This window comes from Argiope bruennichi, chromosome 6 (assembly GCF_947563725.1).
Source record: "Argiope bruennichi chromosome 6, qqArgBrue1.1, whole genome shotgun sequence".
In the NCBI taxonomy this organism is placed as follows: Eukaryota; Metazoa; Arthropoda; class Arachnida; order Araneae; family Araneidae; genus Argiope; species Argiope bruennichi.
This window is the reverse complement of record NC_079156.1, coordinates 77,756,295-77,779,333: the sequence shown is the minus strand read 5'-3', so window position 1 is coordinate 77,779,333 and position 23,039 is coordinate 77,756,295. Positions and strand designations below refer to the sequence as shown.

The 23,039-nt window shown below is 28.6% G+C and overlaps 1 protein-coding gene across 1 annotated transcript in view; it reads right to left on the bottom strand.

The window, feature by feature from the left end:
• Positions 1 to 23,039, bottom strand: part of LOC129972161 (microspherule protein 1-like) — a 29,831-nt gene that overhangs the window by 6,278 nt on the left and 514 nt on the right. Inside the window, exons 2-10 of the mRNA XM_056086181.1 lie at positions 21,320 to 21,407; positions 15,104 to 15,444; positions 14,219 to 14,254; positions 12,206 to 12,286; positions 11,305 to 11,414; positions 9,900 to 10,008; positions 7,742 to 7,877; positions 5,456 to 5,531; positions 499 to 527 (exon numbers count right to left, since the gene is read on the bottom strand). Coding sequence (XP_055942156.1) covers positions 499 to 527; positions 5,456 to 5,531; positions 7,742 to 7,877; positions 9,900 to 10,008; positions 11,305 to 11,414; positions 12,206 to 12,286; positions 14,219 to 14,254; positions 15,104 to 15,444; positions 21,320 to 21,386 — 985 coding nt within the window. The 5' untranslated portion in view covers positions 21,387 to 21,407. The remainder of the gene's footprint in view (positions 1 to 498; positions 528 to 5,455; positions 5,532 to 7,741; positions 7,878 to 9,899; positions 10,009 to 11,304; positions 11,415 to 12,205; positions 12,287 to 14,218; positions 14,255 to 15,103; positions 15,445 to 21,319; positions 21,408 to 23,039) is intronic.

Genomic DNA, 23,039 nt, shown 5'->3' with positions numbered 1-23,039 from the left:
CTAAAATAAGAAATATGACAGAGTTATAGTTTTATAAATATAGCATTAATTCTATAAACATTTCATCTTTAATTTAAAAAAAAAACCTTGCAGCAATTTTAAATGTTTTATTATTTTTTATACATAAAATATATTCATAAATAAATCATTAAATTAGAAATAAATGAAAAATTACATTATACATATGAAAACAAAATACACAGCTGCCTTTGGTGACCAGCTTGTTTGTGCAGATTACTGGCTTTTTAAATTTAGTTTAATAAATTTGATAAATTAAGGAAAAAAAAGTTAAAAATCAAGAAATGATTTTTATTGAATAATTTTATTATATTTCTTATACAGATAAATATTAGAAAAATATACTTTTAAAGAATTTATGACTCTGAAATCTTTTTACATGAGCCCATACCATAATGCAAATCTACATTACATTTTCACTAGCATTTGCTTATGTTTCAACTTTGTAATAAGTAAATGATATTGAACAAATTAACTAACCTTCATCAACAGCTAAATCTCTCAGATCTCTATAAAAAAAATAAAAAAAAATATTACTAAATATATATTAAACATTATTTTTGCATATTTAATAGTTAGAAATTTAAAACATATAAAATAAATCTAAAATTTATTTACTGTATAGCATAAACATATAAATAAATGTATTTATAAACATCAAACAATACTTATCAGAAAGACTGCATAATAAATATGCTATTTTATCTATTTAAAATCATTAAATTTCAAACAAGCAATTAACTAAAGTTATTCATTCAGCATTACATTCATAAGATTACTGGGAATCGGAGGTCTATAAATCATTATGTAAGAATTTAAACTGGTAAATATTCTAAACAAGTTGCTGTCAGTAGCCAGCTTGAATATTGTTGACTTAATTTCAATTAAATTTTTACACATAGTTGATATTCATGACTACCTCAACAAAACCTCAAATTTAACAGTAAATTAAGATGGGCATTTAAATTGTTTGGATTTAAATAATTTTGCAGATATTCTACATATAGTCTCTATATGATGCTAGAGTTGCATTAAAATATAAATGGTTTTCTTTATCTAACATCTAATTGCACATTATTTTAGGCAGTGAAGCAACTTCATAAATTTACTTTTCATGTTGAATCTGCAGCTTATTCTAATACCAAATTAGTACATATTTTGTGTATATTGTTATAAACCTGTAATTTTCGCTTCCCGGCAATAAATAGTGTCATTGTTAGAAAGACCGTTTTATGATCAGCCCTTTGGGTGCTGATCGGGTGCCGCGTCAATGATCTCAGAGCTTGGCGACCATTTGGCGACAAAATAGAAATTACTGGAAACTTTTGAGAATTTTATCGATCTATCCAATAGGAACTGAGATACATCCAGAACCTTCACGCTCCGCCTCCCTGGAACTATAAACGGCCGGCAGTCTCAAGCTGCAAGGAACCAGATCGAAATCGTTGACAAGTAATGAGTCTTCGAAGTAATGATAGCGAAGCAACGGCGAAGTGCCAGCGTTGTGTGGAGCCCAAGTTATTGCTAATCTGAGCTGTGTACTGAGTCCTGTTGTCTATTGCGGAAGCAGCATCCAGTTGTGTGTGGAGTAGCCAGTCGTGTTGTAATGAGTCGGCAGTTGGATACAGTTATGGCGAGGAGACAGTGGAGAAGTTCAGCCGTTTGGAGAGACCGTAGAGCGAAGCTCCGAGGATACATTCTACTACGGAATTCTGTCTGGTCGCTTTGTGTGCTGTGGTCGATTACTGCTAGTGGGCTACTGTTTGCTGTAGTGTGTTGTCCTGTGTTCGTCTCGGCTGTATATATTTGTCGTCTTTGTGTTAGATTCTTCGTGTTAGATAAACGTCATCTTTGTTTTCTACTAAAGGACTGTTTATTTCTGCATTGACCATCAAATCAGTAAAAGAACCCCTACGGACGAGGAGGTAAAATCCGTAACATTTTGGTGTCAAAAGTGGGATTTGATTGGTGGGCAGTCATTACCAGAGCAATGGAAGAAGAAAGGAAAACTGGGCAAAAGAAATTTTTGGAAAAAATGAAATCCTTTACGGAAGAAATCAAAGCCGGGTAGAGAGAATTAATGAAAGACCATTCGAAATGAAAGAAGCCTTAGAAGATCACGTTAATAAAATCGAAGAAAACGTCCAAGATGGCACAAAACAAATTGAAGGATACGGCGAAAGCCAAGTGGAAGAAAAAAAGGCAGAGGATTGAATGGAGACCTGTGTAACCGAAAAAGAGCTTAGCGACCCAGAGGATGAACCGCAGTTTAATAAGAGGAGGCATGAACAAGGAGATTGTCAAATAAATGCAGAGCTAAAACAGTCTTCTCGTAATGAGTCCCCTGAAATGGAATCGGAAGTGCAGACGATTGGGGATGGAGAAGATGAACTCTCCTTGGACGGGTCTGTAGTGGCGATCCGTGCTCGATGCCAATAAATACAGGAATTAATGCGATCCTGTTTGGAATGGATTCGTCCCAGATGTTAAATGGACAACCTTTCTGCAAGCCTCTTGGTATCTCCTTCCATAGTGCTACGGTATGAAGACTACGTGGCTGGAATCGCTGATCCTTGTAGTCTCGACTTCAAGTTAAATTACGTATCACAGAGTAACTTTTCCCGCAAAGATAGATGTGCTCTTCAGAAGATCCTGTATTGAGAGCTGCGGACAATTCTCGAGTGACGAGAATGAGCAGGGAATAGACTGTATTATTCCTGAGAAAACTTTGGACGTTTTGGAGAAAACTTTGGAGTGGACCGGAGTCCACTTGAAGGTGAATATCTGCCTTTCAAGTGGACTCCGGAAGACACTGTTGGACCATCCTGATATTCGGTTGGTTCGATGGAGAAAGTTCAAAGTGACCAACCGACCAGCCTGGCGAGAATTCGTTCGGAGAATACCGTTGCGATACGATGTTTAGCTCCATGGGACATCTTGCATTTTAAGGACAGAAATCGAGTATGGATGTACAATCCGAAACGTTGAAGAGATCTTAAGTCAAAAGCAATGAGAAGGTTCGGACCGATCTTTAGCTGTCGCCAAATTAGTGGATGATGTCATCTTCGAAAGTGCAGAAGTCACTCAACGCCTGAGAAAAAATTGTTAACGTCGTTCGTATGCCTACGCAAACTGTTAGATTGAAATAGGACTGTCGGGAAGTTAGTCTTTGAAGAAGGGAGCAATGTTACAAACCTGCAATTTTTGCTTCTCGGCATGAATAGTAAGAAAGACCGTTTTATGATCAGCCCTGTGGGTGCTGATCGGTTGCCGCGTCAGTGAACTCAGAGCTTGGCGACAAAATAGAAATCAACGGAAACTTCGAGAATTTTATCGATATATCCAATAGGAACTGAGATACGTCCAGAACCTTCACGCTCCGCCTCCCTGGAACTATAAAAGGCCGGCAGTCTCAAGCTGCAAGGAACCAGATCGAAATCGTTGACAAGTAATGAGTCTTCGAGAGGATAGCGAAGCAACGGCGAAGTACCAACGTTGTGTGGAGCCCAAGTTATTTCTAATTTGAGCTGTGTGCTGAGTGCAGTTGTGTATGGAGTAGCCAGTCGTGTGGTAATGAGTTGGCAGTTGGATACAGTTAAAGTGAGGAGACAGTGGAGAAGCTGTTTGGAGAGACCGTAGAGCGAAGCTACGAGGATCCCCTCTTCAGCTGAATTCTATCTGGCCGCTTTGTGCACTGTGGTCGATTATTGCTTGTTTGCTACCGTTTGCTTTCCTGTGTTTGTCTCGGCTGTATGCATTTGTCGTCTTTATGTTAAATAAACGTCATCGTTGTTTTCTACTAAAGGACTGTTTATTTCTGCAACGACCGTCAAACAAGTAAAAGAACCCCTATGGATGAGGAAGTAAAATCCATAACAATACTATATAAGCATGTCTATTAGCATGTTAGCAGGATTAAAACATGCAGATACAAATCTAAGAATAGTAAATATAATACTTCTGCATAATGGATATATCTTCTAATACTTTTGATATTTTAGGGGGAGGGGTTAAGGTTTTGCTTATTGATTCCACAAAAACTTCAGTAAAGGAAAGTAAAAGATCATTACAATACTGCCAAAGAATATGAATCTCTTAATGATAGAAAATCCATTAACTATTTAGAGGAACAACGAAAGCACACATTTAGAGATATGCATTAGAATTAAAAAAAAAAAAAAAAAAAAAGGACATAAAATTCAAACAATGAAATTATTTGATTTTTTTTTTTTTTTTGTGTGTGTGTATGGTGTTTAGAACGAAAGTTTCAAATATGTTGGAAGGAACTTGGAGTAATATAATTTCGCTTGCTCAGAATTCCCAGCCTCTGACATTGCAAGTACAGTTAAGTATTAGCCCAGAAGCTAGGTAGCATTATTTGCATTGAATGAATTTGGTAATGGATCTATGGCATCAGAATTGAAAGTATTTGAGATTATAATCCATTGAAGTATTTGAATCAAACCACATTAAAAAGTCCTAAACTAGCCTATTGAACTCAAGACATTGCAAAGATAGAATATTCTACTACACAGAGGTGCTGATATTTCTTAAAAATTAAATTAAGAGTTGTAGCAATTGTTTCTTATTTATTATATTAATGTTTTGTGTGAATACTGTCAAAGAGTGTTTTTCTGGTGGATATGCACTTACTATATCTGGACATTCAATTATTTTCTGAATAATGCAACATATGCAGCCATTGAACTTGTTTTTTTTTTTTAATTTAATGAACAATATAAAGTTGAGCTTGCTATTTCCACCAGGACAATATATTTCTATATTGTTTTTGCATAATATGTCCTGTAATTAAGGAATTAAGCATTTGTATTATATATTTGGTCTTGCTAGATAATTTATAGTATTTATTATTTTTCCCATTTATGTGTTCTATTAAAATAGGCTGTCAGGGGCTAATTTTACTTTTAGGTGGGGCAAGCAAGATACAATACTATAATCTGATGACATTTTGGAAAAACTAGTGAAAAAAATTAATCACCAAGCAAGCAGGAAATGGATGAAAGAAAGGAAGCTCTGAAGTGTACAAAAAAGATGGTCTGATGTTTTTTATGTGCTTATATGTGTTATTGTGTAATGTCCTATTAACTAAAATCTAAAACGGAATAATCTTGAGAATAAAAATGTCATTCCTCATCTCCAACTACAATTCATACATTTGCAAAAATGTTTTAAGTAAAGGAACTCTCATTACATCTTTTTTCTATAAATATGAATTAACCACTTAATGTACTGATTGGAATTAACTCAATGGCTGGATTCTGAATGAACTCAATTAAGGGCATGAAGAGGTTAAAAACACTCTCAATTCATTTAAAAATGACAAATTAGAAAATCAGGAAAAAGTACCCTGAGAAAGAAACTTTTAATTTAATTTATTTATATTGGAAAAAAATATTAAAAAAATTATAGAGCTTACTGCAATTCTGAATCATCAAGCAATTCTTCAAAATCAGAGAAGGTTGTTGGAGCTTCTGTTTGCAATCGATGTTTGCCTGAAAAATACATATGAAAATAATTCTTAGTAAAATATAAGAAAGTTTTAATCTATCTGATTTAATGAACCATTTAATAAGAATAAATTTTTCATGTAATAAATGAAAAATCTATTCTTATTATGGATTCTATCTAATGGAATCCATCCACACTTTTATAAATAATACACATTACCTCCATTAATAGAATAAAAATATCTGTTTTGTTCCAAGAAGTGAATAGTTGCAAGTAAAAAATATTTTACAAACTATTTCACATTTGAGATGTTATAAATATTTAACTGAAAAGGTTATTAACTTTGCATAGATGGTAGAAAAAGAAACTAGCATGACAATATGAATTGTAAACTGCAAATAACACTGATTATTGCAAGGGGGGACACAACCTTGTACTTTAATTACTACACAGAAACAGGATACATTCAGAAGATTAATTTATTCAGATTATCATGCAGTTTTGAAGCTATAAGATGAATGGCACTGTGAATTTTGTAAAAGAAAGCTGATCACCTATGGGGTCAGAGGATCTCTATTTCTAAAATTTTATACTCTTTAGATACATACACAAAGATATTTGTTCTAATTAGATTCATGTGCAACAAGTTTAAACACTTATTGTAGCTTCAAAATGATCCAGCAGAATTGAAACCCAAACTTCAAATCTGTAATTCAGACCTAAATTTGAAATATCATTTTGGCTAAAGCTGTATTTCAGTGTGGCCACTCAAATCTTTTTCCCTGTATGTATATTTAAGATATGATGAAATGCAAGAATAGCACTCATACGCTAGTTATAATGGAACATCGCTTTAAGGAGTGGAAAAAGCAAGGAAAGTAAGCAACAATTTAACATTATTCGAAATAGCATATTAAAATAAGATGTATATTTACATGCAGAAAAAAAATTATCTTTATTTATTTACTAGAATTTAGCAAGACAAAATTTATAAATAAAGGGGAGGAATATATAATCTCTCATACTCTTTAATTTAAGTCACACAAAATTAAGAACTTTGATGAAATAAAATACAAAGCATTTTTGTTATCATAATACAAATCACTCAATGATTACTAAACAAAAAAAAAAAAAAACATTACAAAGCAAGATTTTTTATTATTTATTTATTCATTTTTACCAATTCAAGTATTTGAGCATCAATTTCTGCAAATTTTTCAGCCATTCATTTCATGGAGCTAGTGAACCTAATTCATTACAAATAAGGTATAACATTTCTGTACAGCCTAATGTACACTTTTAGCTATTTCATTTTCAGTGAAAATATGTGAATATATTTCCGATGTATCATTAAATGCATTAAAGGATGAATATGACAAAATAAGTTTTAATGCCCATAAAAATTCAGCTTTAAGTGATTGTTCTTGAAGAAAAATGTTTGAAATCAGTTTATGTTTAGATGTTAAATTCGATGTCTTCAGATTTGACTTATCTTTTCCTGTATTCCTTTTAGATACTAAGTCCAACATTAATAATGACTTTTTGAACTGGCCCACAGTCTTGTATGTTTTTCCTCTTTTGGCATGATTAGTAAATACCTGTTTTCCGATATTACTTACGCTTATTATCTTCTTACAAAGAAGCAAGAAATAAATTTTGCAGAACTCCTCGAAACCATTCAGAAAAATTAACATTGATTTTTTTTATTCATCGAATTCGTATTGAATACAAATTTTGAGCAGCTCATTGTTCTAAAAAATTATTCAATAAACTCAAGTACATTAGACTAAATACCATCACGCAGCTTCCGCAGATTGAATGTTCCAGCCAGAGAAATGTGTTCTATTCTTTCATGCAGTTATAGAAGTTCCATGCATGTTCCTTAACTGCAATTCAGAATACTTATGGAAAAAGAACTGTCTTGCAAATGGAAACTGGAGTGATCTATAAAGGAAAAAAAAAAGGGGGAGAGAGTAGAAAATGGGCGAGTTTCCATAGTATACAATCGCGAATGATATTTTTTCATTTTGGAAGCTGTATCTATGATCTTTTATTCTTACTTTAGAGATCAGCATTTTTTAGATGGGAGAAAAATAACTAAGAAACCTAAAATTCCCTGTATTTTTTCTGTTTTTATGAAAATTTTCCAATTTCTCAGAATTTTTCCAGTTTTTTCAATTTCCTGTGTTTTTCCGGTATTCCACGTTCCCCCAGTGGCATGGCAATCCTGTAAATGGAATATCTGTATGCCTACCTTTTTGATCTTGCAGAAGATTATATTGTTTCATGAGAGCCCAGTGGCTGTGTAATACTTTGGCAGTTCTTGAAGGCAAAAAAACTGATGCATTTGAATCAAGTAACTCCTGAAAGGTTTCTATAGTAACTTTTTCCTAAAAGGCATAAAAACAATATTCTTAAGCAAACTGATATTTTTAAAAAACTTTAGAAATAATTTTAAAATTTTTTTAGGGGACAGTTACAGAGTATTATTCTACATAAAATACAATTCCAAACATCAGAATTTTTAAAAATTGTCAAGATGCTACTGTGCTACCTTAAAATGAATGAGATGCATGTGCGGAGAATGGAAATGTAAATTCATATCAATATTATTTCACGCTTTTGTGTCAATACATTGCTAATTTATTGTCAGTAATTGTATATATTGTCCGTATTAAACCAATATATTATCAAATAATAATAAAAGTCGATTTATTGACCTTCCAGCTTCAATACAGAAACAGCATTCAATAGTAAATACTCATTTATCATTTTCTTCAGATCAAAATATGAAAATGCATCAATGTTTCCTTCTATCTCCATATATACATGTACATTGAATTTAATATCCTAAATAATATTATATTAACATGCTATTTACTTTTAATTCGCGAAATTGCTTACAATGCATAAATGAAACAAGTATGAAATTATTTTAAAGAAACTGACAGAATTTGCAGATGCAAGTGAGAGTACTGAACAACACTGTTAGTCATTGTAAGGCAATATATAATAAATCGCTGATAAAGATTTACATTAAATAAACTTGAATTTTTAACAATGTAAAGGCTTTTTATTTGATTTACATAATCGACAATAATGAAGTTATTTAACATTAATTACAAATTATAAACATGAAATAAAATTTTTAAAGCCTTACATATATAAATTTATATTAATATGCAATAACTATACACAGATTTTAGTATGCACTAATAATTAAACATGAATAAAATAAAATAAAATTATTAAGCTAAATGCCTACAATTAACTCATTACAAGTACTTTATTGATTTTAAGACAATATTTATTTGAATTTTTTTTGAGTAAAGATTATATTTCTTTCACAGGAATATTAGAAATAGAATAAATATAGAATAATGATCTTAATAATACTTGATATACCTACACATAAGAATTGAATAAATATGAACACTCATTATATAGAATATAATAAACAATTTATACATTCATTAATAGACAGATAATGCATTTTTTTCATCATATCATACTACATTTGTAAGTATACACAAGCACTTAGCTTAAAATAAATATATAGCAAATTTTTAAAGTGGAAAACAAAGATTTATTTCTTTGAACAAAGATTTATTTAAGAAATTTAGCATCCTGTATATGAAACTTAGGCAGAAAAATAAGACATTTTAAAAATTAATCTCGCATACAATTGTCTTTTTATATTATTTTGAATTTTATAGAACAATTAAAGATTCTGAATTCTTGACAAATACAAATAAAACAGCTATTTCTACTATTTAATTTATTGTATATGAAACATCATTTTCAAAAAAGGCAAACCTCACAGTAAGAAAAGATTGCACTGGATAAACATTTAAAAATAAAATTTTATTGCATTTTATATTAAACATATTTGTGAGATTATTGAATTTTAAATAAAAGTTTTAGAATTTTCTTTAATAATTTTTTTATATTTTTCTTTTAATTTTGCCACTCTAAGAGGTAGTGAATAAAAATGTTTTGCAAATATATCTCTTATATTCAAAACAATTTTTGGATGGAGTGGGGGTTGTTAGCTTTGAGTCATTTTAAACATTAAACAGCACAAACTATTTTACCAATTTGTCAGCAACTTTGCTGTTATGATCATTGCTTCAGAGATTGAAATTAAGCAAAACAGTTGAAAATGCACTGCCACTTATCAGCACTGATCAATTATCTGTCTAGTATGGATATGACTAACTTGCTTTCAGTTATCAGACAAGCCTGTTGTAATCACTGCAAGTGAACATACAACCTAATAATTTCATTTGAGATAATAACACTATCAAATTTTTAAAAGGGGAAGTTCAATGGTATTATTAATATTATTATTTTGAATTTTTCATATTAAAAATCATAGTGACTTAAACTAAAACAATATTATTTCTACTCACTGAAGGAACAGAAGCAATTAATTTCTCTTCTTCAGCACTAAATAAAACTTTAGATTGAACTTGAGCTATAATTTCAGGATTTAACTGTTTTATAGCAAACAGAGCAGCTCTGAAAAACATTAATATACACAAATATATATATAAAAAATTATTTATATTATGTCATATAAATTTGAATTTTGTATAGTACATCAATAATATTTAAATAAAGACTATATAAATTAAATACTGTAATATGATATTAACACTGTGTGATACCCCAATCTAGCTAGGGACTATGCAAAAAGCTTGAAGAGGCCACCAAAGAGCAACCTCATCTAGCACGAAGGATCAAACCACACTTGTTGCCATTGGACCCTTGCAAACAATGAAGAACCCTTCAGAGAAAATACATATTGGTGCAGAAAAGAATAGGAAAAAAACATTCCATTTTACATTACACATTAAAATGCATAAATTATATTAAATAAGTGTTAGCTTTTAATATTAGGAGAGAGTTAAATATAAAAAAAAAATGACAAAATGTTCCTAATAGAAGATTTAATGACTGCGATTTTTACAAGCAACCCCACCTAGCATGAAGGAACAAACCACACTTGTTGTCATTGGACCCTTGCAAACAATGAAGAACTCTCTAGAGAAAATGCATATTGGTACAGAAAAGAATAGGGAAAAAACATTACATTTTACGTTACATATTAAAATATAAGATTAAAAATGCATAAATTATATTAAATAAGTGTTAGCTTTTAACATTAAGAGAGAGCTACTAAAATACGAAAAAAAAAAAAATGACAAAATGTTCCTAATAGAAGATTTAATGACTGGGATTTTTACAAGTTGTTTGACTTCAAGAGATATCCAATTTTTTGACCATCTGAGTCTGTATTCTCCCTAGTATACAACCTTTGATCACTTGATTTAAAGTTTCTTCTTTGGTGCCCCACACTGACAAGTCAAACTTTGGTCAAAGAAATGGCTTTGGTGCAAAGAAAATACACCATAGCCAGTCTATACTTGATTAAGATAAAAATCACTCTCAATTTGGTTAACAGAAACATTTAAAAAATGTTAATAGGTTGTTCACCTCTTCATGGAATTATTCCATCACAAAAAATTCCAAAACTAAATGTTACTGAGATATGACTACAATCAGGATAGAGAAATAAGAATATTTCTCACTATGCTTTTATTCAAAGTTAAAAATCTATTTAAATAGGGCTTAAGATTGAGGGCGAAAAATCAATTTTAAATGTTGAAAATGAAAATTTATTAAGTGGTTCTTCCAAAAGTAAATATTAATAAAATTTAAGAATTTGTGTTTAGAAATTTGTACAATCAAATATAGATAGATTTTAAGTACTAATCTTTTTCTAAATAGATACTAAATGATTTTATTACTTACTTAGAAATAGAAACATTGTAGAGAAGTGCATACCATCGTTCTTGAACATCTCTAAGAGTAAATTTTGAAGAAAATTTCACGCCTCTGTGCACAGCTTCCAAATCATTTGTCTAAAAAAATAAAAATAATTGAATTAAAAATGTAATCAATAATATGTGCAATTTGAAACTATCTTCATAAGATATGAAAATGAATTATATAATTATTATTAATTAGAAAATAAAAAAAATAGTAATGTAGCACATTGTATCACAGAGTAACATCTCATTCCTTGTCTATCTATATAATGTTTTTCACCATGATATCAAGAACAACAAAGAAAATTTATAAATATTTAAGAATTTTTCAAATAAAGATGAAAGATTTTTTAAAATGTAGTTCTAAAATATTCAATTTAACCTCATGGTACTTATTAAGTAAAGGAAAAAAGGTTAATAGACTGTTTGATTACAAGATAGCTTAACATTAATAAACAGCAGATTTCATATGCGAATTTTTTAGCAGAAATAAGTTATAAAATATATTAATTGGGAAGCAAAAACATACATCATTGAAAGTTTAAAATCTAATATTGCTATAGCACAAATCTGATATATTAAGAATATTAAAATACAAAAGTTAATTGTATCTAAGTAGAAGAAAAATTAGGTAATCATTTCATTTTGTTATTTAAAAAATATTCTAAAGGATATATATGGAATTTTTCTGCTGCCATATCCATCTTCTAGATAAACTATGCAGAAGAAAATGCGAAATATCAAAAGAATATTGCAATTACATAATTTTTTTGAAAAATTAAAGTACATAATAGTAATGAAATCTACATTGTTAAAACAAATTTCACATTAAACAGAACTAATACATCTATAATGATACATAGCTCAATTTTAAATATCAATACCTGCTGCACAGACAGAATTAACATTAAATCATCAACTGGTTTCCAACGGCTAATATCCTTGTTCAAATGTGCTTGATTGCTCTATAGAAATAAAGCAAAGAGGAGTTAATTCCAGAAAAATAAAAACCACCAAACATAAAATGAGAAAAGTGAAATTATTTGAATAGAAATTTAAGGGAATGGCAAAATCAAAACTCTTGTATTTGTTTTTCTTAAAATTTTTCATGTATGAAATGGAATATTAGTAGCTAAATTTAATTCATCATATTTCAATTCAATTTTTAAAGCATCCTAAAATATCTTAATAATGTTAAATTTAAACTATGAAACATATAAAACTTTATTCTCCTTTACTTTCTATCTTATTCTTAGAAAAAAAATACAACATGAAAATGAGTAATCTTTCAAAATTATAATGAAATCCTGCAAAATTCTAGTTAATCGGTCAAATAATCTGAAATGCCTCAAAATTACACCCCTCCCACCCCAAAAAAAACACATATACTGCACTGCACATGAATTCTTAGATACTAAAATATGGAGGGATGTGAGGCAGATAATAAGCTGTCACAGTCATTTAGAAGAAATTATGAACAAACAAATTGTAGAAACACTGAAATGCTAACTTGAAAAAGATGCCGAATAAGGTAAAATAACAGCTGGCAATTGTCTTAGAACACTAGAGGTAAACTTGCCTTTCAATAAATGATCATCGCTCGCTTTATAACGATATTAATTAAAAAAACCGGTACAGTAACTACAGTTGATGTGTTATTGTAGTTAGCCCTGACAAACAATGCAGCGATTGAACATATATTAACATTCTTCAAAAGAAATGGAGAGACATCACTACTTTAAAATGTTGGGAGGAACATAAACAAAAATTAACGAGTTCCTTTTCTTTTATGAATGAGTAATTTATGGGCTATGAACTATTAGTAAGCATATACTGATATACTCTACTGTAATACAAAAATCCATATTTTAGCATTAATAAAGAACATTGGCATAAATTACAGAGAATTTTGAATTTTTTTTCCACAATCAAAATATTTAAAATTGCATACGGTAACTATCAATAGTTATTCATAATTTAACTGAAAAAAATCATTATTCAAAACAATTCTTTTTCTTAAAGTCAGTTAACAAGGGTTTTACTATATTTGATTTATAAAGTTATTTGTTTATAGTTGTTTTATAAACAAAAGAATCATTTAAAAAAATAAAACTTTTCCAATCAAAAGAACAAATAAAAAGATATTATTTAAGAACACCATGCCACCTTATCTTTTATAAAATAAATAAACAAAATAAAACAATTAAAAGAAAGTTTTGCTTTATGTATACATAAGTCAAAATGTTTGCTTTAATATATAAAAATTATTAATCTAAATACTAATAATACTTAAAAAAAAAAAAAAAAAAAAAAAAAACTAATTTTAATTATAAAAAAAAAATTCCAAGAACAGAAATTCAAAAACATTTCAACTTGTAAATGAAAGAAAGAGGCGGAGGGAGAGAGAAAATCTATAGTAAAAAATTTTAGTGTTCCCACCAATTTTTATTGCTTTACTCTTCGTAAATATCAAAGATTTCTAGACATATATGTAATTTTCATATAAAATTAAAAATCCAAACATAACATAATTGCCAAAAACATCATTTTAAATTAATTAATCATTTTGTATTAATTATTTTTAAGTCATATTTCCCATTTAAAATGAAAAAATGTATTGATGACAAATTAAAATAAATTCAATTTAAAATAATTATTCAGAAAATTGTTAAAAAAAGTTTTCATTTTATTTATTTATTTTTTTACTAAAAAGTACTGGAGAACTTTTATTCTCAAGTGCTTTTATTTCCAAATATTAAAAAATATGGAAGAAGGTGCAGTGATATTTTTCTACATCCAATTTGTTTCACACATGTTTCTTTCACACAGTCACTGTAGGAAAAAGATTACATATAAGATTTACACAATAATGGAAGAAAGACATTAAAATACATCACCTTTGGTTTCTTATTTCTTTTCTGAGCAGGCCTTGACTGAAAATATAAAAATGCATTTAGGAAAATAAGAAATATGTTTCAATTCATAAAAATGAGCAAGATAAATACAACAACTACTACTACTACTACTAATAATAATAATAAAAACGAATTTTTAAGGAACGTGAGCAAGTATTTGATATGTTTTCACAAAAATCAATCACTGATAATCATGTGCCTGAATGCAGTATGTGAATTGATTATTAGTACATTAAATTTACTTTAAGTGAAAACAATACTCAATAATTTGTATAATCTTTTTATGGCTATTAGAAAAAAAGAAAGCATATTTTATTTTGAATATTTCTCATTGCATCAATATATCAGTAAATATTTCCATTAAAATATACTGAAATTACAGGTATTCCTTGAGCATTAGTGGTGAATTAAATCCATAGAAACTTGTACAAATTAATAAATTTTTATACACACATTTAGTTTCTCAGATTAAGAGTAAATACAGTAAGAAATTTCTTTGATGTTGATTTAAACTTAAAATATTTATATCGAAGTACTTAAAAAATCATAATTTGATATGACATTCCATAATATTTGTTTTTCCTTTCATAAGAAAGGGAAGTGTGTGTGTCTGTTAAGAATCATTAGATCTAGATTAGATTAGATTTGGCACAAATATATTCTGGAAGGTGGCAATGTATTTCTCAAAGTCACTTTTAATACAAATTTCAATAGCAATTTCTTTAATAAAAATGTAAGCTGAATTTTTTGATTTTTTTTTATAACCTGGAAAAATATCCCACAGAATCATCTTAAAATTAAAAAATATATATGTTAAATATTAACTGGTGATAATAATAAAGATTGCAAATATATATATATATATACCTTTCTTTTTTCCAAAGATAAGATTTGGTTAGTTTCAGCCTGGATCTGATTACTAGCAATAGATGTGCTAGGAGAGGCAGCTACACTAGGCGATGATAAAGATGCTGCAGGAGGGAAAATGGGAAATGAGGGATTTTGAGGCCTGGCTCGACTTGATTTGATCAGACTGCTTTCAACTAATTCATCATCAAATTTCTTTCGTTTGATTGAACGTGAAGAGCTTCGACGCTTCTGCTCAGTGGAAGATGGGATTGGTTTGAGTATATCAGGACTGTTGCCAAACAAATTAGTTCTTTGTAGATCAGGAATTTCATTTTTTATAAAAATATTTGGAGATGACACTGCAATAGAAGAATAAATGAGTACAGAATAATTATACATAAATAAACATTACGGAAAAAATTTCATTTTATTTGTTAATCATACTTTATCAATATATTTTATTCTGAAATGGAGAAATCACAAAAAAATTTATATAAAATGCTCAGAAGATTTAATAAGAAAAAGACTGAAAATAGTAAATATATATTTGTAGTTGGGCTGGTATCAAAAAGTCATTGTTGATGTTTCTAATGTAATAAATTTATAATATGGTTTCCCTGCCATGTTAGTCATATGGTTGGTAAGGGAAATATTTAATGGATGTCAAATCAATGACCCATGGTCTTGGACAAAAAAAATTAAAATTCTGGAAAATACAAGAATCATGGTCCTATCTCCATTAGTTCTTCAGGAAAATTACATGTGATATTATGTTACTATTATATTCCTAAAAATGAGAGGTTGCCCCAATCAAATCAATCTCTTACTGAATTTGCATTTGTTTCCAGTTGTTTTTTGTGTTATAATTATCATAAATTCTTGGCTAATTCTGCTTGCATTATGAAATTCTTTAAATGATGCTCCTGTATAGTTTTAACACAGGATATTACCAATTATTTTAACCACAAATGAATTTCAAATATTTATATCTCCTTTGTTTAATCTTCTAATTTTACTATTTACTTTTCCATATTCATAGGGAATGGGTGAAAGAAAAATTATTCGTTTTTGCTCATTATTATTGGTATTATAAATATGTATATCTAGAAAGATGGACTGCAGTCATTTCGACTGTTGAAAAAATTAATATATATCTTGACACATACATTTTGATTTTCATTCTAAAGTCATTTGAATATGATTTGATTGGAAGGATATAAATAGAGTTGTTGGTAAAGAAAATCTGCTGGTCACCTATAATTCATGTGTTTGAAAACATTTACTTTATTGGAATAACTGATATTCATTTCTTTTGATGATTTTCATTTGATTGTTGTTGAAAATTGTTTGATTTCTTACAAAAAAAAACTATAGATGAGCAACTATTTCAAGGGAATATATTTAGTCTGTTTTATAAATTATAAGGCACAATAATTGGATTATCTCAGGGCAAATGTTTTGATTATAGCCCTGCTAACAATATTCAATTCCAATATTTATTGATTACCCTTACATATCTAGAAAAAAATAAAAATAAATACACTAAGAATACAATGCAATAAAACTAATAGAGAATATAATGAAAAAAACTATTTCATAATATTGTAAAGAATATAATTTTTTTATATATCAAAATTAACCAAATCTTTATGGAGAAAAAAAAATCTCATTGGTTTTGTGAAATATACAACCAACTTTCTTTTTAAATTAAATATTAATTAAAAAAAAAAACAAAAAAACAGGAGTATTGTATTCAAGTAAAATTCTCAAGCATAACAGTAACTCTCAGATGGCATACTAAAGAAAAAAAAAGGGGGAAAAAATGAAAACAAATATAATTTAAAATGAAAAATAAACTTAAGATATTTTCTTGCCTAATGGACTCTGTTGTTTTCCAGCAATGAGATAATGTATCTTTCTCTCACACACACTAATATTAGAGCTCATTTTAAAATTTTTTTCTTTATATTTTCTTTTATTAATTAATAAGGGGACCACCCCCAGCGAACTGACACTCACTAGCCACCAGAGTTTGCTATAGGATATGAAGACATGATGTCAGTTCAATATTATATATAGGTATATATACAGTGTCTGTTCACGACAAGAACACTTTCAGACAATCGTCTATGTTTACGGTGGGCATTATAGAAACAGGTAACTATAGGAAGAATTCATTTCGCAGAGGTGGAAATGAATTCAAGTTTCTGAAGTTGGCATGTTTAGTGCAAAATTGGCGATATTTGGTATTATTGCATTTAATTCTTGAAAACAAATTAAAAAATAATTCACTAAACTGAAAATCATTTGCATACACAGAATATTGAAAATATCTGATATTCCTGCCATATGTATGCAGAGAACAAAACAAATCAAATAGAAAAACTGAATAATTATTTGTATGTCTAATCCATTGCACAAGAAGAACTTCCATTTTGTCCAGTGTCGAAACTTCATTTTTAACTTTCCTAATAGTGAATTCCGACACTCCAGTCGCCTGAGCAGTTCTTTTCATGGCTTGTGGAAGAGGAACTTTCAAAGATTTTGCTGCAGTTTCTTCGGAGCAAAACTCTGCAACATTATGCACAATTTTACGTGCTTGTGATTTTAAAGTCTCTCCTTTCTTAAATCAAAAAGGCATTTTAAAGGATGTCAAAATTTAAGAGACAAAAAAAAAAAAAGTAAATAATGAAATACAGTTAATATTAATCAAAGAAAAGATTAATAAAATATAAAAGAAGTAAGCTAAGCGAATATAAAGATACGCGCAACTGTGACTAAAGCGAGAAGACGAATGAGCAACAGGTTTTCTTTTATCGCTTCACACTGACGCCAAGAAAAAGAATACCCCCCAGACTTCTGTCCGATTCCACCCATTCAAAATGGATCATCCCTACCGGAACCTGTTCCTATAACGCTGTAACATGGACGATTGTCTTGCAGTGTTCTTGTCGTGGACAGACAGCATATATATATATAAAATTCATCTGTTTACAATTCCTTAGTTTAAATCCGAACTGAATTGAGTTTACTGGCCTCAAAAACAGTCTTTAACTTATTTTTATAAGCATTTTGAAAATGAATGAAAGAAATTACAAAAGTGAAAAATACAGGATATAAAACTTTTAAGATTAGTTAAAGAGAAACTTGAAAACAAATTATTTAGATTTAATGATAAAGAACTTATTGTACAACATCTTATTACAAAAAAAGTCAATTTTGCATATTAATAAAAATCCTAAACTGATTTGCATCTTATGTCTTAATCTTCATCAACACAGAAGAAATATTTTGTCTTTGAAAAGGGCCTTTTTTTGTTCAATGAAAGTATTATGAAAACAAATTCCATAAGCAATCAAAATTATCTAAGTAAACTGTAAAAGTATAGAGCTAATCTAATTTCCAGATGAATGACATACTTGCAGTTATGTAAATAATCAATATATTAATGACTCATAGAATTTTCCAAAATAATTCATAGATATCTAAATGATTATACTTATATACAAATGAATACACTCAATTCCAAAACATAACTTATATACTGAGCATTATATATGAACTATATTGTTATATATTAATATTTACAATACTTCTTTAGAAATACCACAGTATGCCTCTCTAGTCGGAGAGCAGTGGTCTCTCTCTGACTAGAGAGGCAATGCTTTCAAATAACCTGGCCTTAGACAACAGGATTCAGGTAAATCATAGCATAAAAGCTCTTTCCTTCACTTTGGATAGCTTAATAATGTCAGCAAGTGTACATTACTGTTATGGCAGTATTTCATGTTACGATTTTTTTGCATTTTTTCAGAAATATGCATCACAAAACTCATTCATTTCTATCACTGTTCAAGATAGATCTCTTCAAAATTAATGCTAGCTGCTAACATATAATATACAAGCCTACCATGGCTTGAAACAATATAACCCGTCTTCATGAACATCTTTCAAAACTTTCTTCTATTGTTCAATTAAATTGTTGGTCTTTTTTCATTTTTACGATAATATTTAACAGCACAACTTAAAATCATGTTTAAGTAATAACAATAAACAAATGAATTGAAGATCCCATTTGTTGAAGCAATAATTTGTTATTAGGAAACACAAGGTTTTGTTGGTAATTTTTTAAAACTGTGTTTTTTCACATTTTGAAAGAAAAATCATACAATCAATCACGTTTGCTGTGCTGCCAAATCCTATAACTAAAAAACACATTTTTTTGGAAATTGCGCAAGAGAAATATTTACAGAGATTCAATAACATAAAATTTATTTCATAGTAAAATAAGGTTAGATTTGAATTTTTTACATTATACTGCACAAACAAGTCAATAATCTATATTGTAAACTAGCCGCCTTCGGCGACCAGCCGGTTCACCAATCTTAATGCACTTTAAAATTTTAATAATTAAATATTTTATGGAACTCCCATTTTAATTGCTTCTTCATTAAAATATTTTAAAACTTCAAATTTTAATGGTCATATAATTTACTCATAATATTATAAAGGCCTTCAGCCATAATGTAATATGTATCTTTCTAATTTTCTATTAGCTCCCGTAGAATTTATGCTTTAAATTAAAGTGGAAATGATTAAACTGTAATAAATATAATAAAAAAAATTTTTTTACTGAAACGAAGCATTTTTAAAAAAAATATGAGTACTGAAAACAGAGTCGCTGAGTATTTAAACTTTATGGGCACTAAAGAATATTATTCTTAATTTATATAATATCTCAAGAAGTTTTCAACAAAATTTTCTCAGATTCATCATGAACAGATCGATTAATTAACAATGTTTAGTTTCATTTTTATCAATTAATGACAATAAATTCTTAAGAATTTATTATTTAAAAGCATACATACTATTTGAGAGAGATATATATATCAAAATAAAGACAAAAAAGACAGAAAAAATAATCCAAAAATTATTATGCCAATGAAAATTTACAAAAGAAAATAATACATTTATATCAAATACAACATGTAATACTTCACATAAAAAAGAACACTTTAAAAAAATATTTAACATTAAAAAATAATTATTTAAATTAATGAAATTGCTTCTACACAAAATTTTCTTATTATTCATAAGAATCCAACTCTGAGTTATTAAGAAATTAATAAATGATTTAAGATGCAAATATATAGTAACATTATAAACGTTGTTTCCAATGATGTTCATAAACATTTAAATCAAAACTAATGATTTAAATTGGTTTGAAATAAATAGTGATCCTCTAACAGAAAAAAAAAAAAAATGACACAAAATAATACAGAAGAAAATAGTAAAAATATGCTCCAAATGAAGTGACAATATTATGAATCAGTAACTCTCAGTTCATTACTCTTTGTTACTATCCACTATTAAAAAAAGTAAAAGATCCCATAACTAATATTTAGTATTTGATTGGCTTTGTCTCATCCTTCATTTTACAATGTACTTTCTTGCAAATTTTGGTTTCTTCACAATACATTTTCTCTGTAAATATTGTTCATGAATACTCAAATTAAAATCACATTAAAACAAATAATAATTTGCAAAAAAAAAAAAAAAAAAAAAACCATTGCTTAATATATATTTATGACAAAAGAAAAAATATAAATAATTTCCACTGTTTTATGTTGCAAGAATATAATAAATTGTGACCTAAAAACACAATTTGATAACCCTTTCACAATTGGAAATACCTCTTTTATCTTTTATCAAGCCCTTTACCATAATTAAGAGAACTGTTAAACACTTCTCGTTCCTTTTACGGATAAAATGCAAGCTTGCTTAATAAAGATTGCAGATTTCTGTGCTGCTACTATCCAGCATGAAAAATATTAAATTAAACATGAAGTTTATAATGCTATAATTATTAATCGGACTCACAAGTATTAAAAAAAACAAACCTGTGTGAGTCTCATTAGACGCCAAACAGAAGTTCGTAAGACACTAAAACAGTATAATAGACATTGGTGAAGAATTATATATATTGATTACTGCATTAAAAAAAAAAGCTGGTCTGTATCATCTACCAATTATGGCCTAGCCTTAATGTTTATTTATATTATTTTGATTTCTGAACTTCAATATGTGCTATTATTTCAATCATCATCAAGTGTGAATGTTGTTACAAAGAATTTTCATGCTAATGAGCATCAAAATTCATTGTTATGATTTGTCAATTTTCATTTGGCATCCTATTAACAGAAAAGTATCTACTATATGTAGGATAATATTTACCTGGGGTAAGACAAGTACTTATAGCAGCATTAGATGCTTCTTGGGAACTATCACTTATAGTTGACATTTGAACAATGATGAGCCAAATCTATAAAAGTGAGGGGAAAAATTGCTTTAATTTGAATATATAAAGATTTTTGAAATACAACAGTAAGCTGATGATAATAAAGTTAATAAACAATTGATAAAATACTGGTGGAAAAGTAAAAATATTCAAAACAATATAAGATATTTTGAGTCGGTAATCATAGTAAGTATATGAAATATAGCAATATATCAAAAACGTGTAATCTCCTTAAAACGTCTCACATACACTCTAATAAAAATGTTATCCTCCACCCCCTGCAAAAAAGAAAGTAAAAAAAAATAAAAATAAATAAAATATGGACCTTGGGTAAGGCAGAGAATGACTCGCATGGTATTAGTATTACAACAGTTAACATTTTGGCATGAGTTTAGCTTTTTTTAAATTGAATCTATCATATCATCTTTGGTGATAAATCATTGGCTTGCATTTAATAGTATCTGAAAATGAAAATCTGTATTTACGACACATTTTTTTCCAACCAATTGAAACCATAATTTAACATAGAATTATAATAGTCGCAAAATCACATATCAAATTTGATATATTTCAGTCAATCCATTTTTGAATTACCATGATTACATGCCTCAGAAAATTCATACTGACAGATGTCCAACCACTTGTAGACTCAAAATTTGATAGGTATCTACAATATAGATGTTGAATTTTATCCATCTAGCCGTCTTTTTTCATAATTATCCTGTTGCCTTATATTCAAGGCTTTTTACTGTGAAATAGCAAATTTCATATTTTGAATTTTTGTGTTCTAGCTGAAGCACAACAGATATATATTAAGCAACTTTATTAAGTATAAATCAGAATAGAGTAATCCTTAACATCCTTTGATAAGATCGACTAAAATGCATAAACATGACAAGAAACAACATACAAAGGAAAAACATGCAAAAAGTATTAATTAAATAATCAATGTACAGAAAAAAAATTATAAAATCTACAACTTGAATGGGTTCAGTATTTGCTTAAATATATTTATAAAAGTAAGAAAACGGCAGTATATGATTTTCTCAAAGACACTTTAAGAAGTAAATTGTCGGGATAAATTTACACGTATACACATATGACAATAAATATGCGAGGAAAGCTAGTACATGATTAATAAGTAAATATATCTCGTATCTAAATATTTCATTAATGATCAATGGACCTATGCAACATATCTTGAATACATTAATAGCTTATTTTTTAATAGTTAATCATTTTTCGATTTCAATTTTTATTTCATAGTTTGGTTTTGAGCATTAATCACATTGGCACTCACTACAAGTAGCTTGATTTTGTGTACAAGATTCAGAGGCGGAAAAAAAAATTTGACATCAAGAAGATAATTTTTTCTGAGGACTATTTCTCGGCAATTTGACAGCTTAGCCAGATAGAGTGTAGTGGGACATGCAGCAGTAAAGTAAGAACTTAAATTGCCTGTACATGGTAAAAAATTCCTATTGTGTGATAAATTAAAGAAACAATTTTTTTTTGTTTAAAAACGGAGCATTGAAAACACATAAATGAATGGCCCTTTCAATTAAACAGATCATTACTATGCTGTAGTCTATTTTGAAGTAGGTGGGTGTTTTAAAAGCATTATGTTACATTCTTACAAACAAAACTGAATTGCAC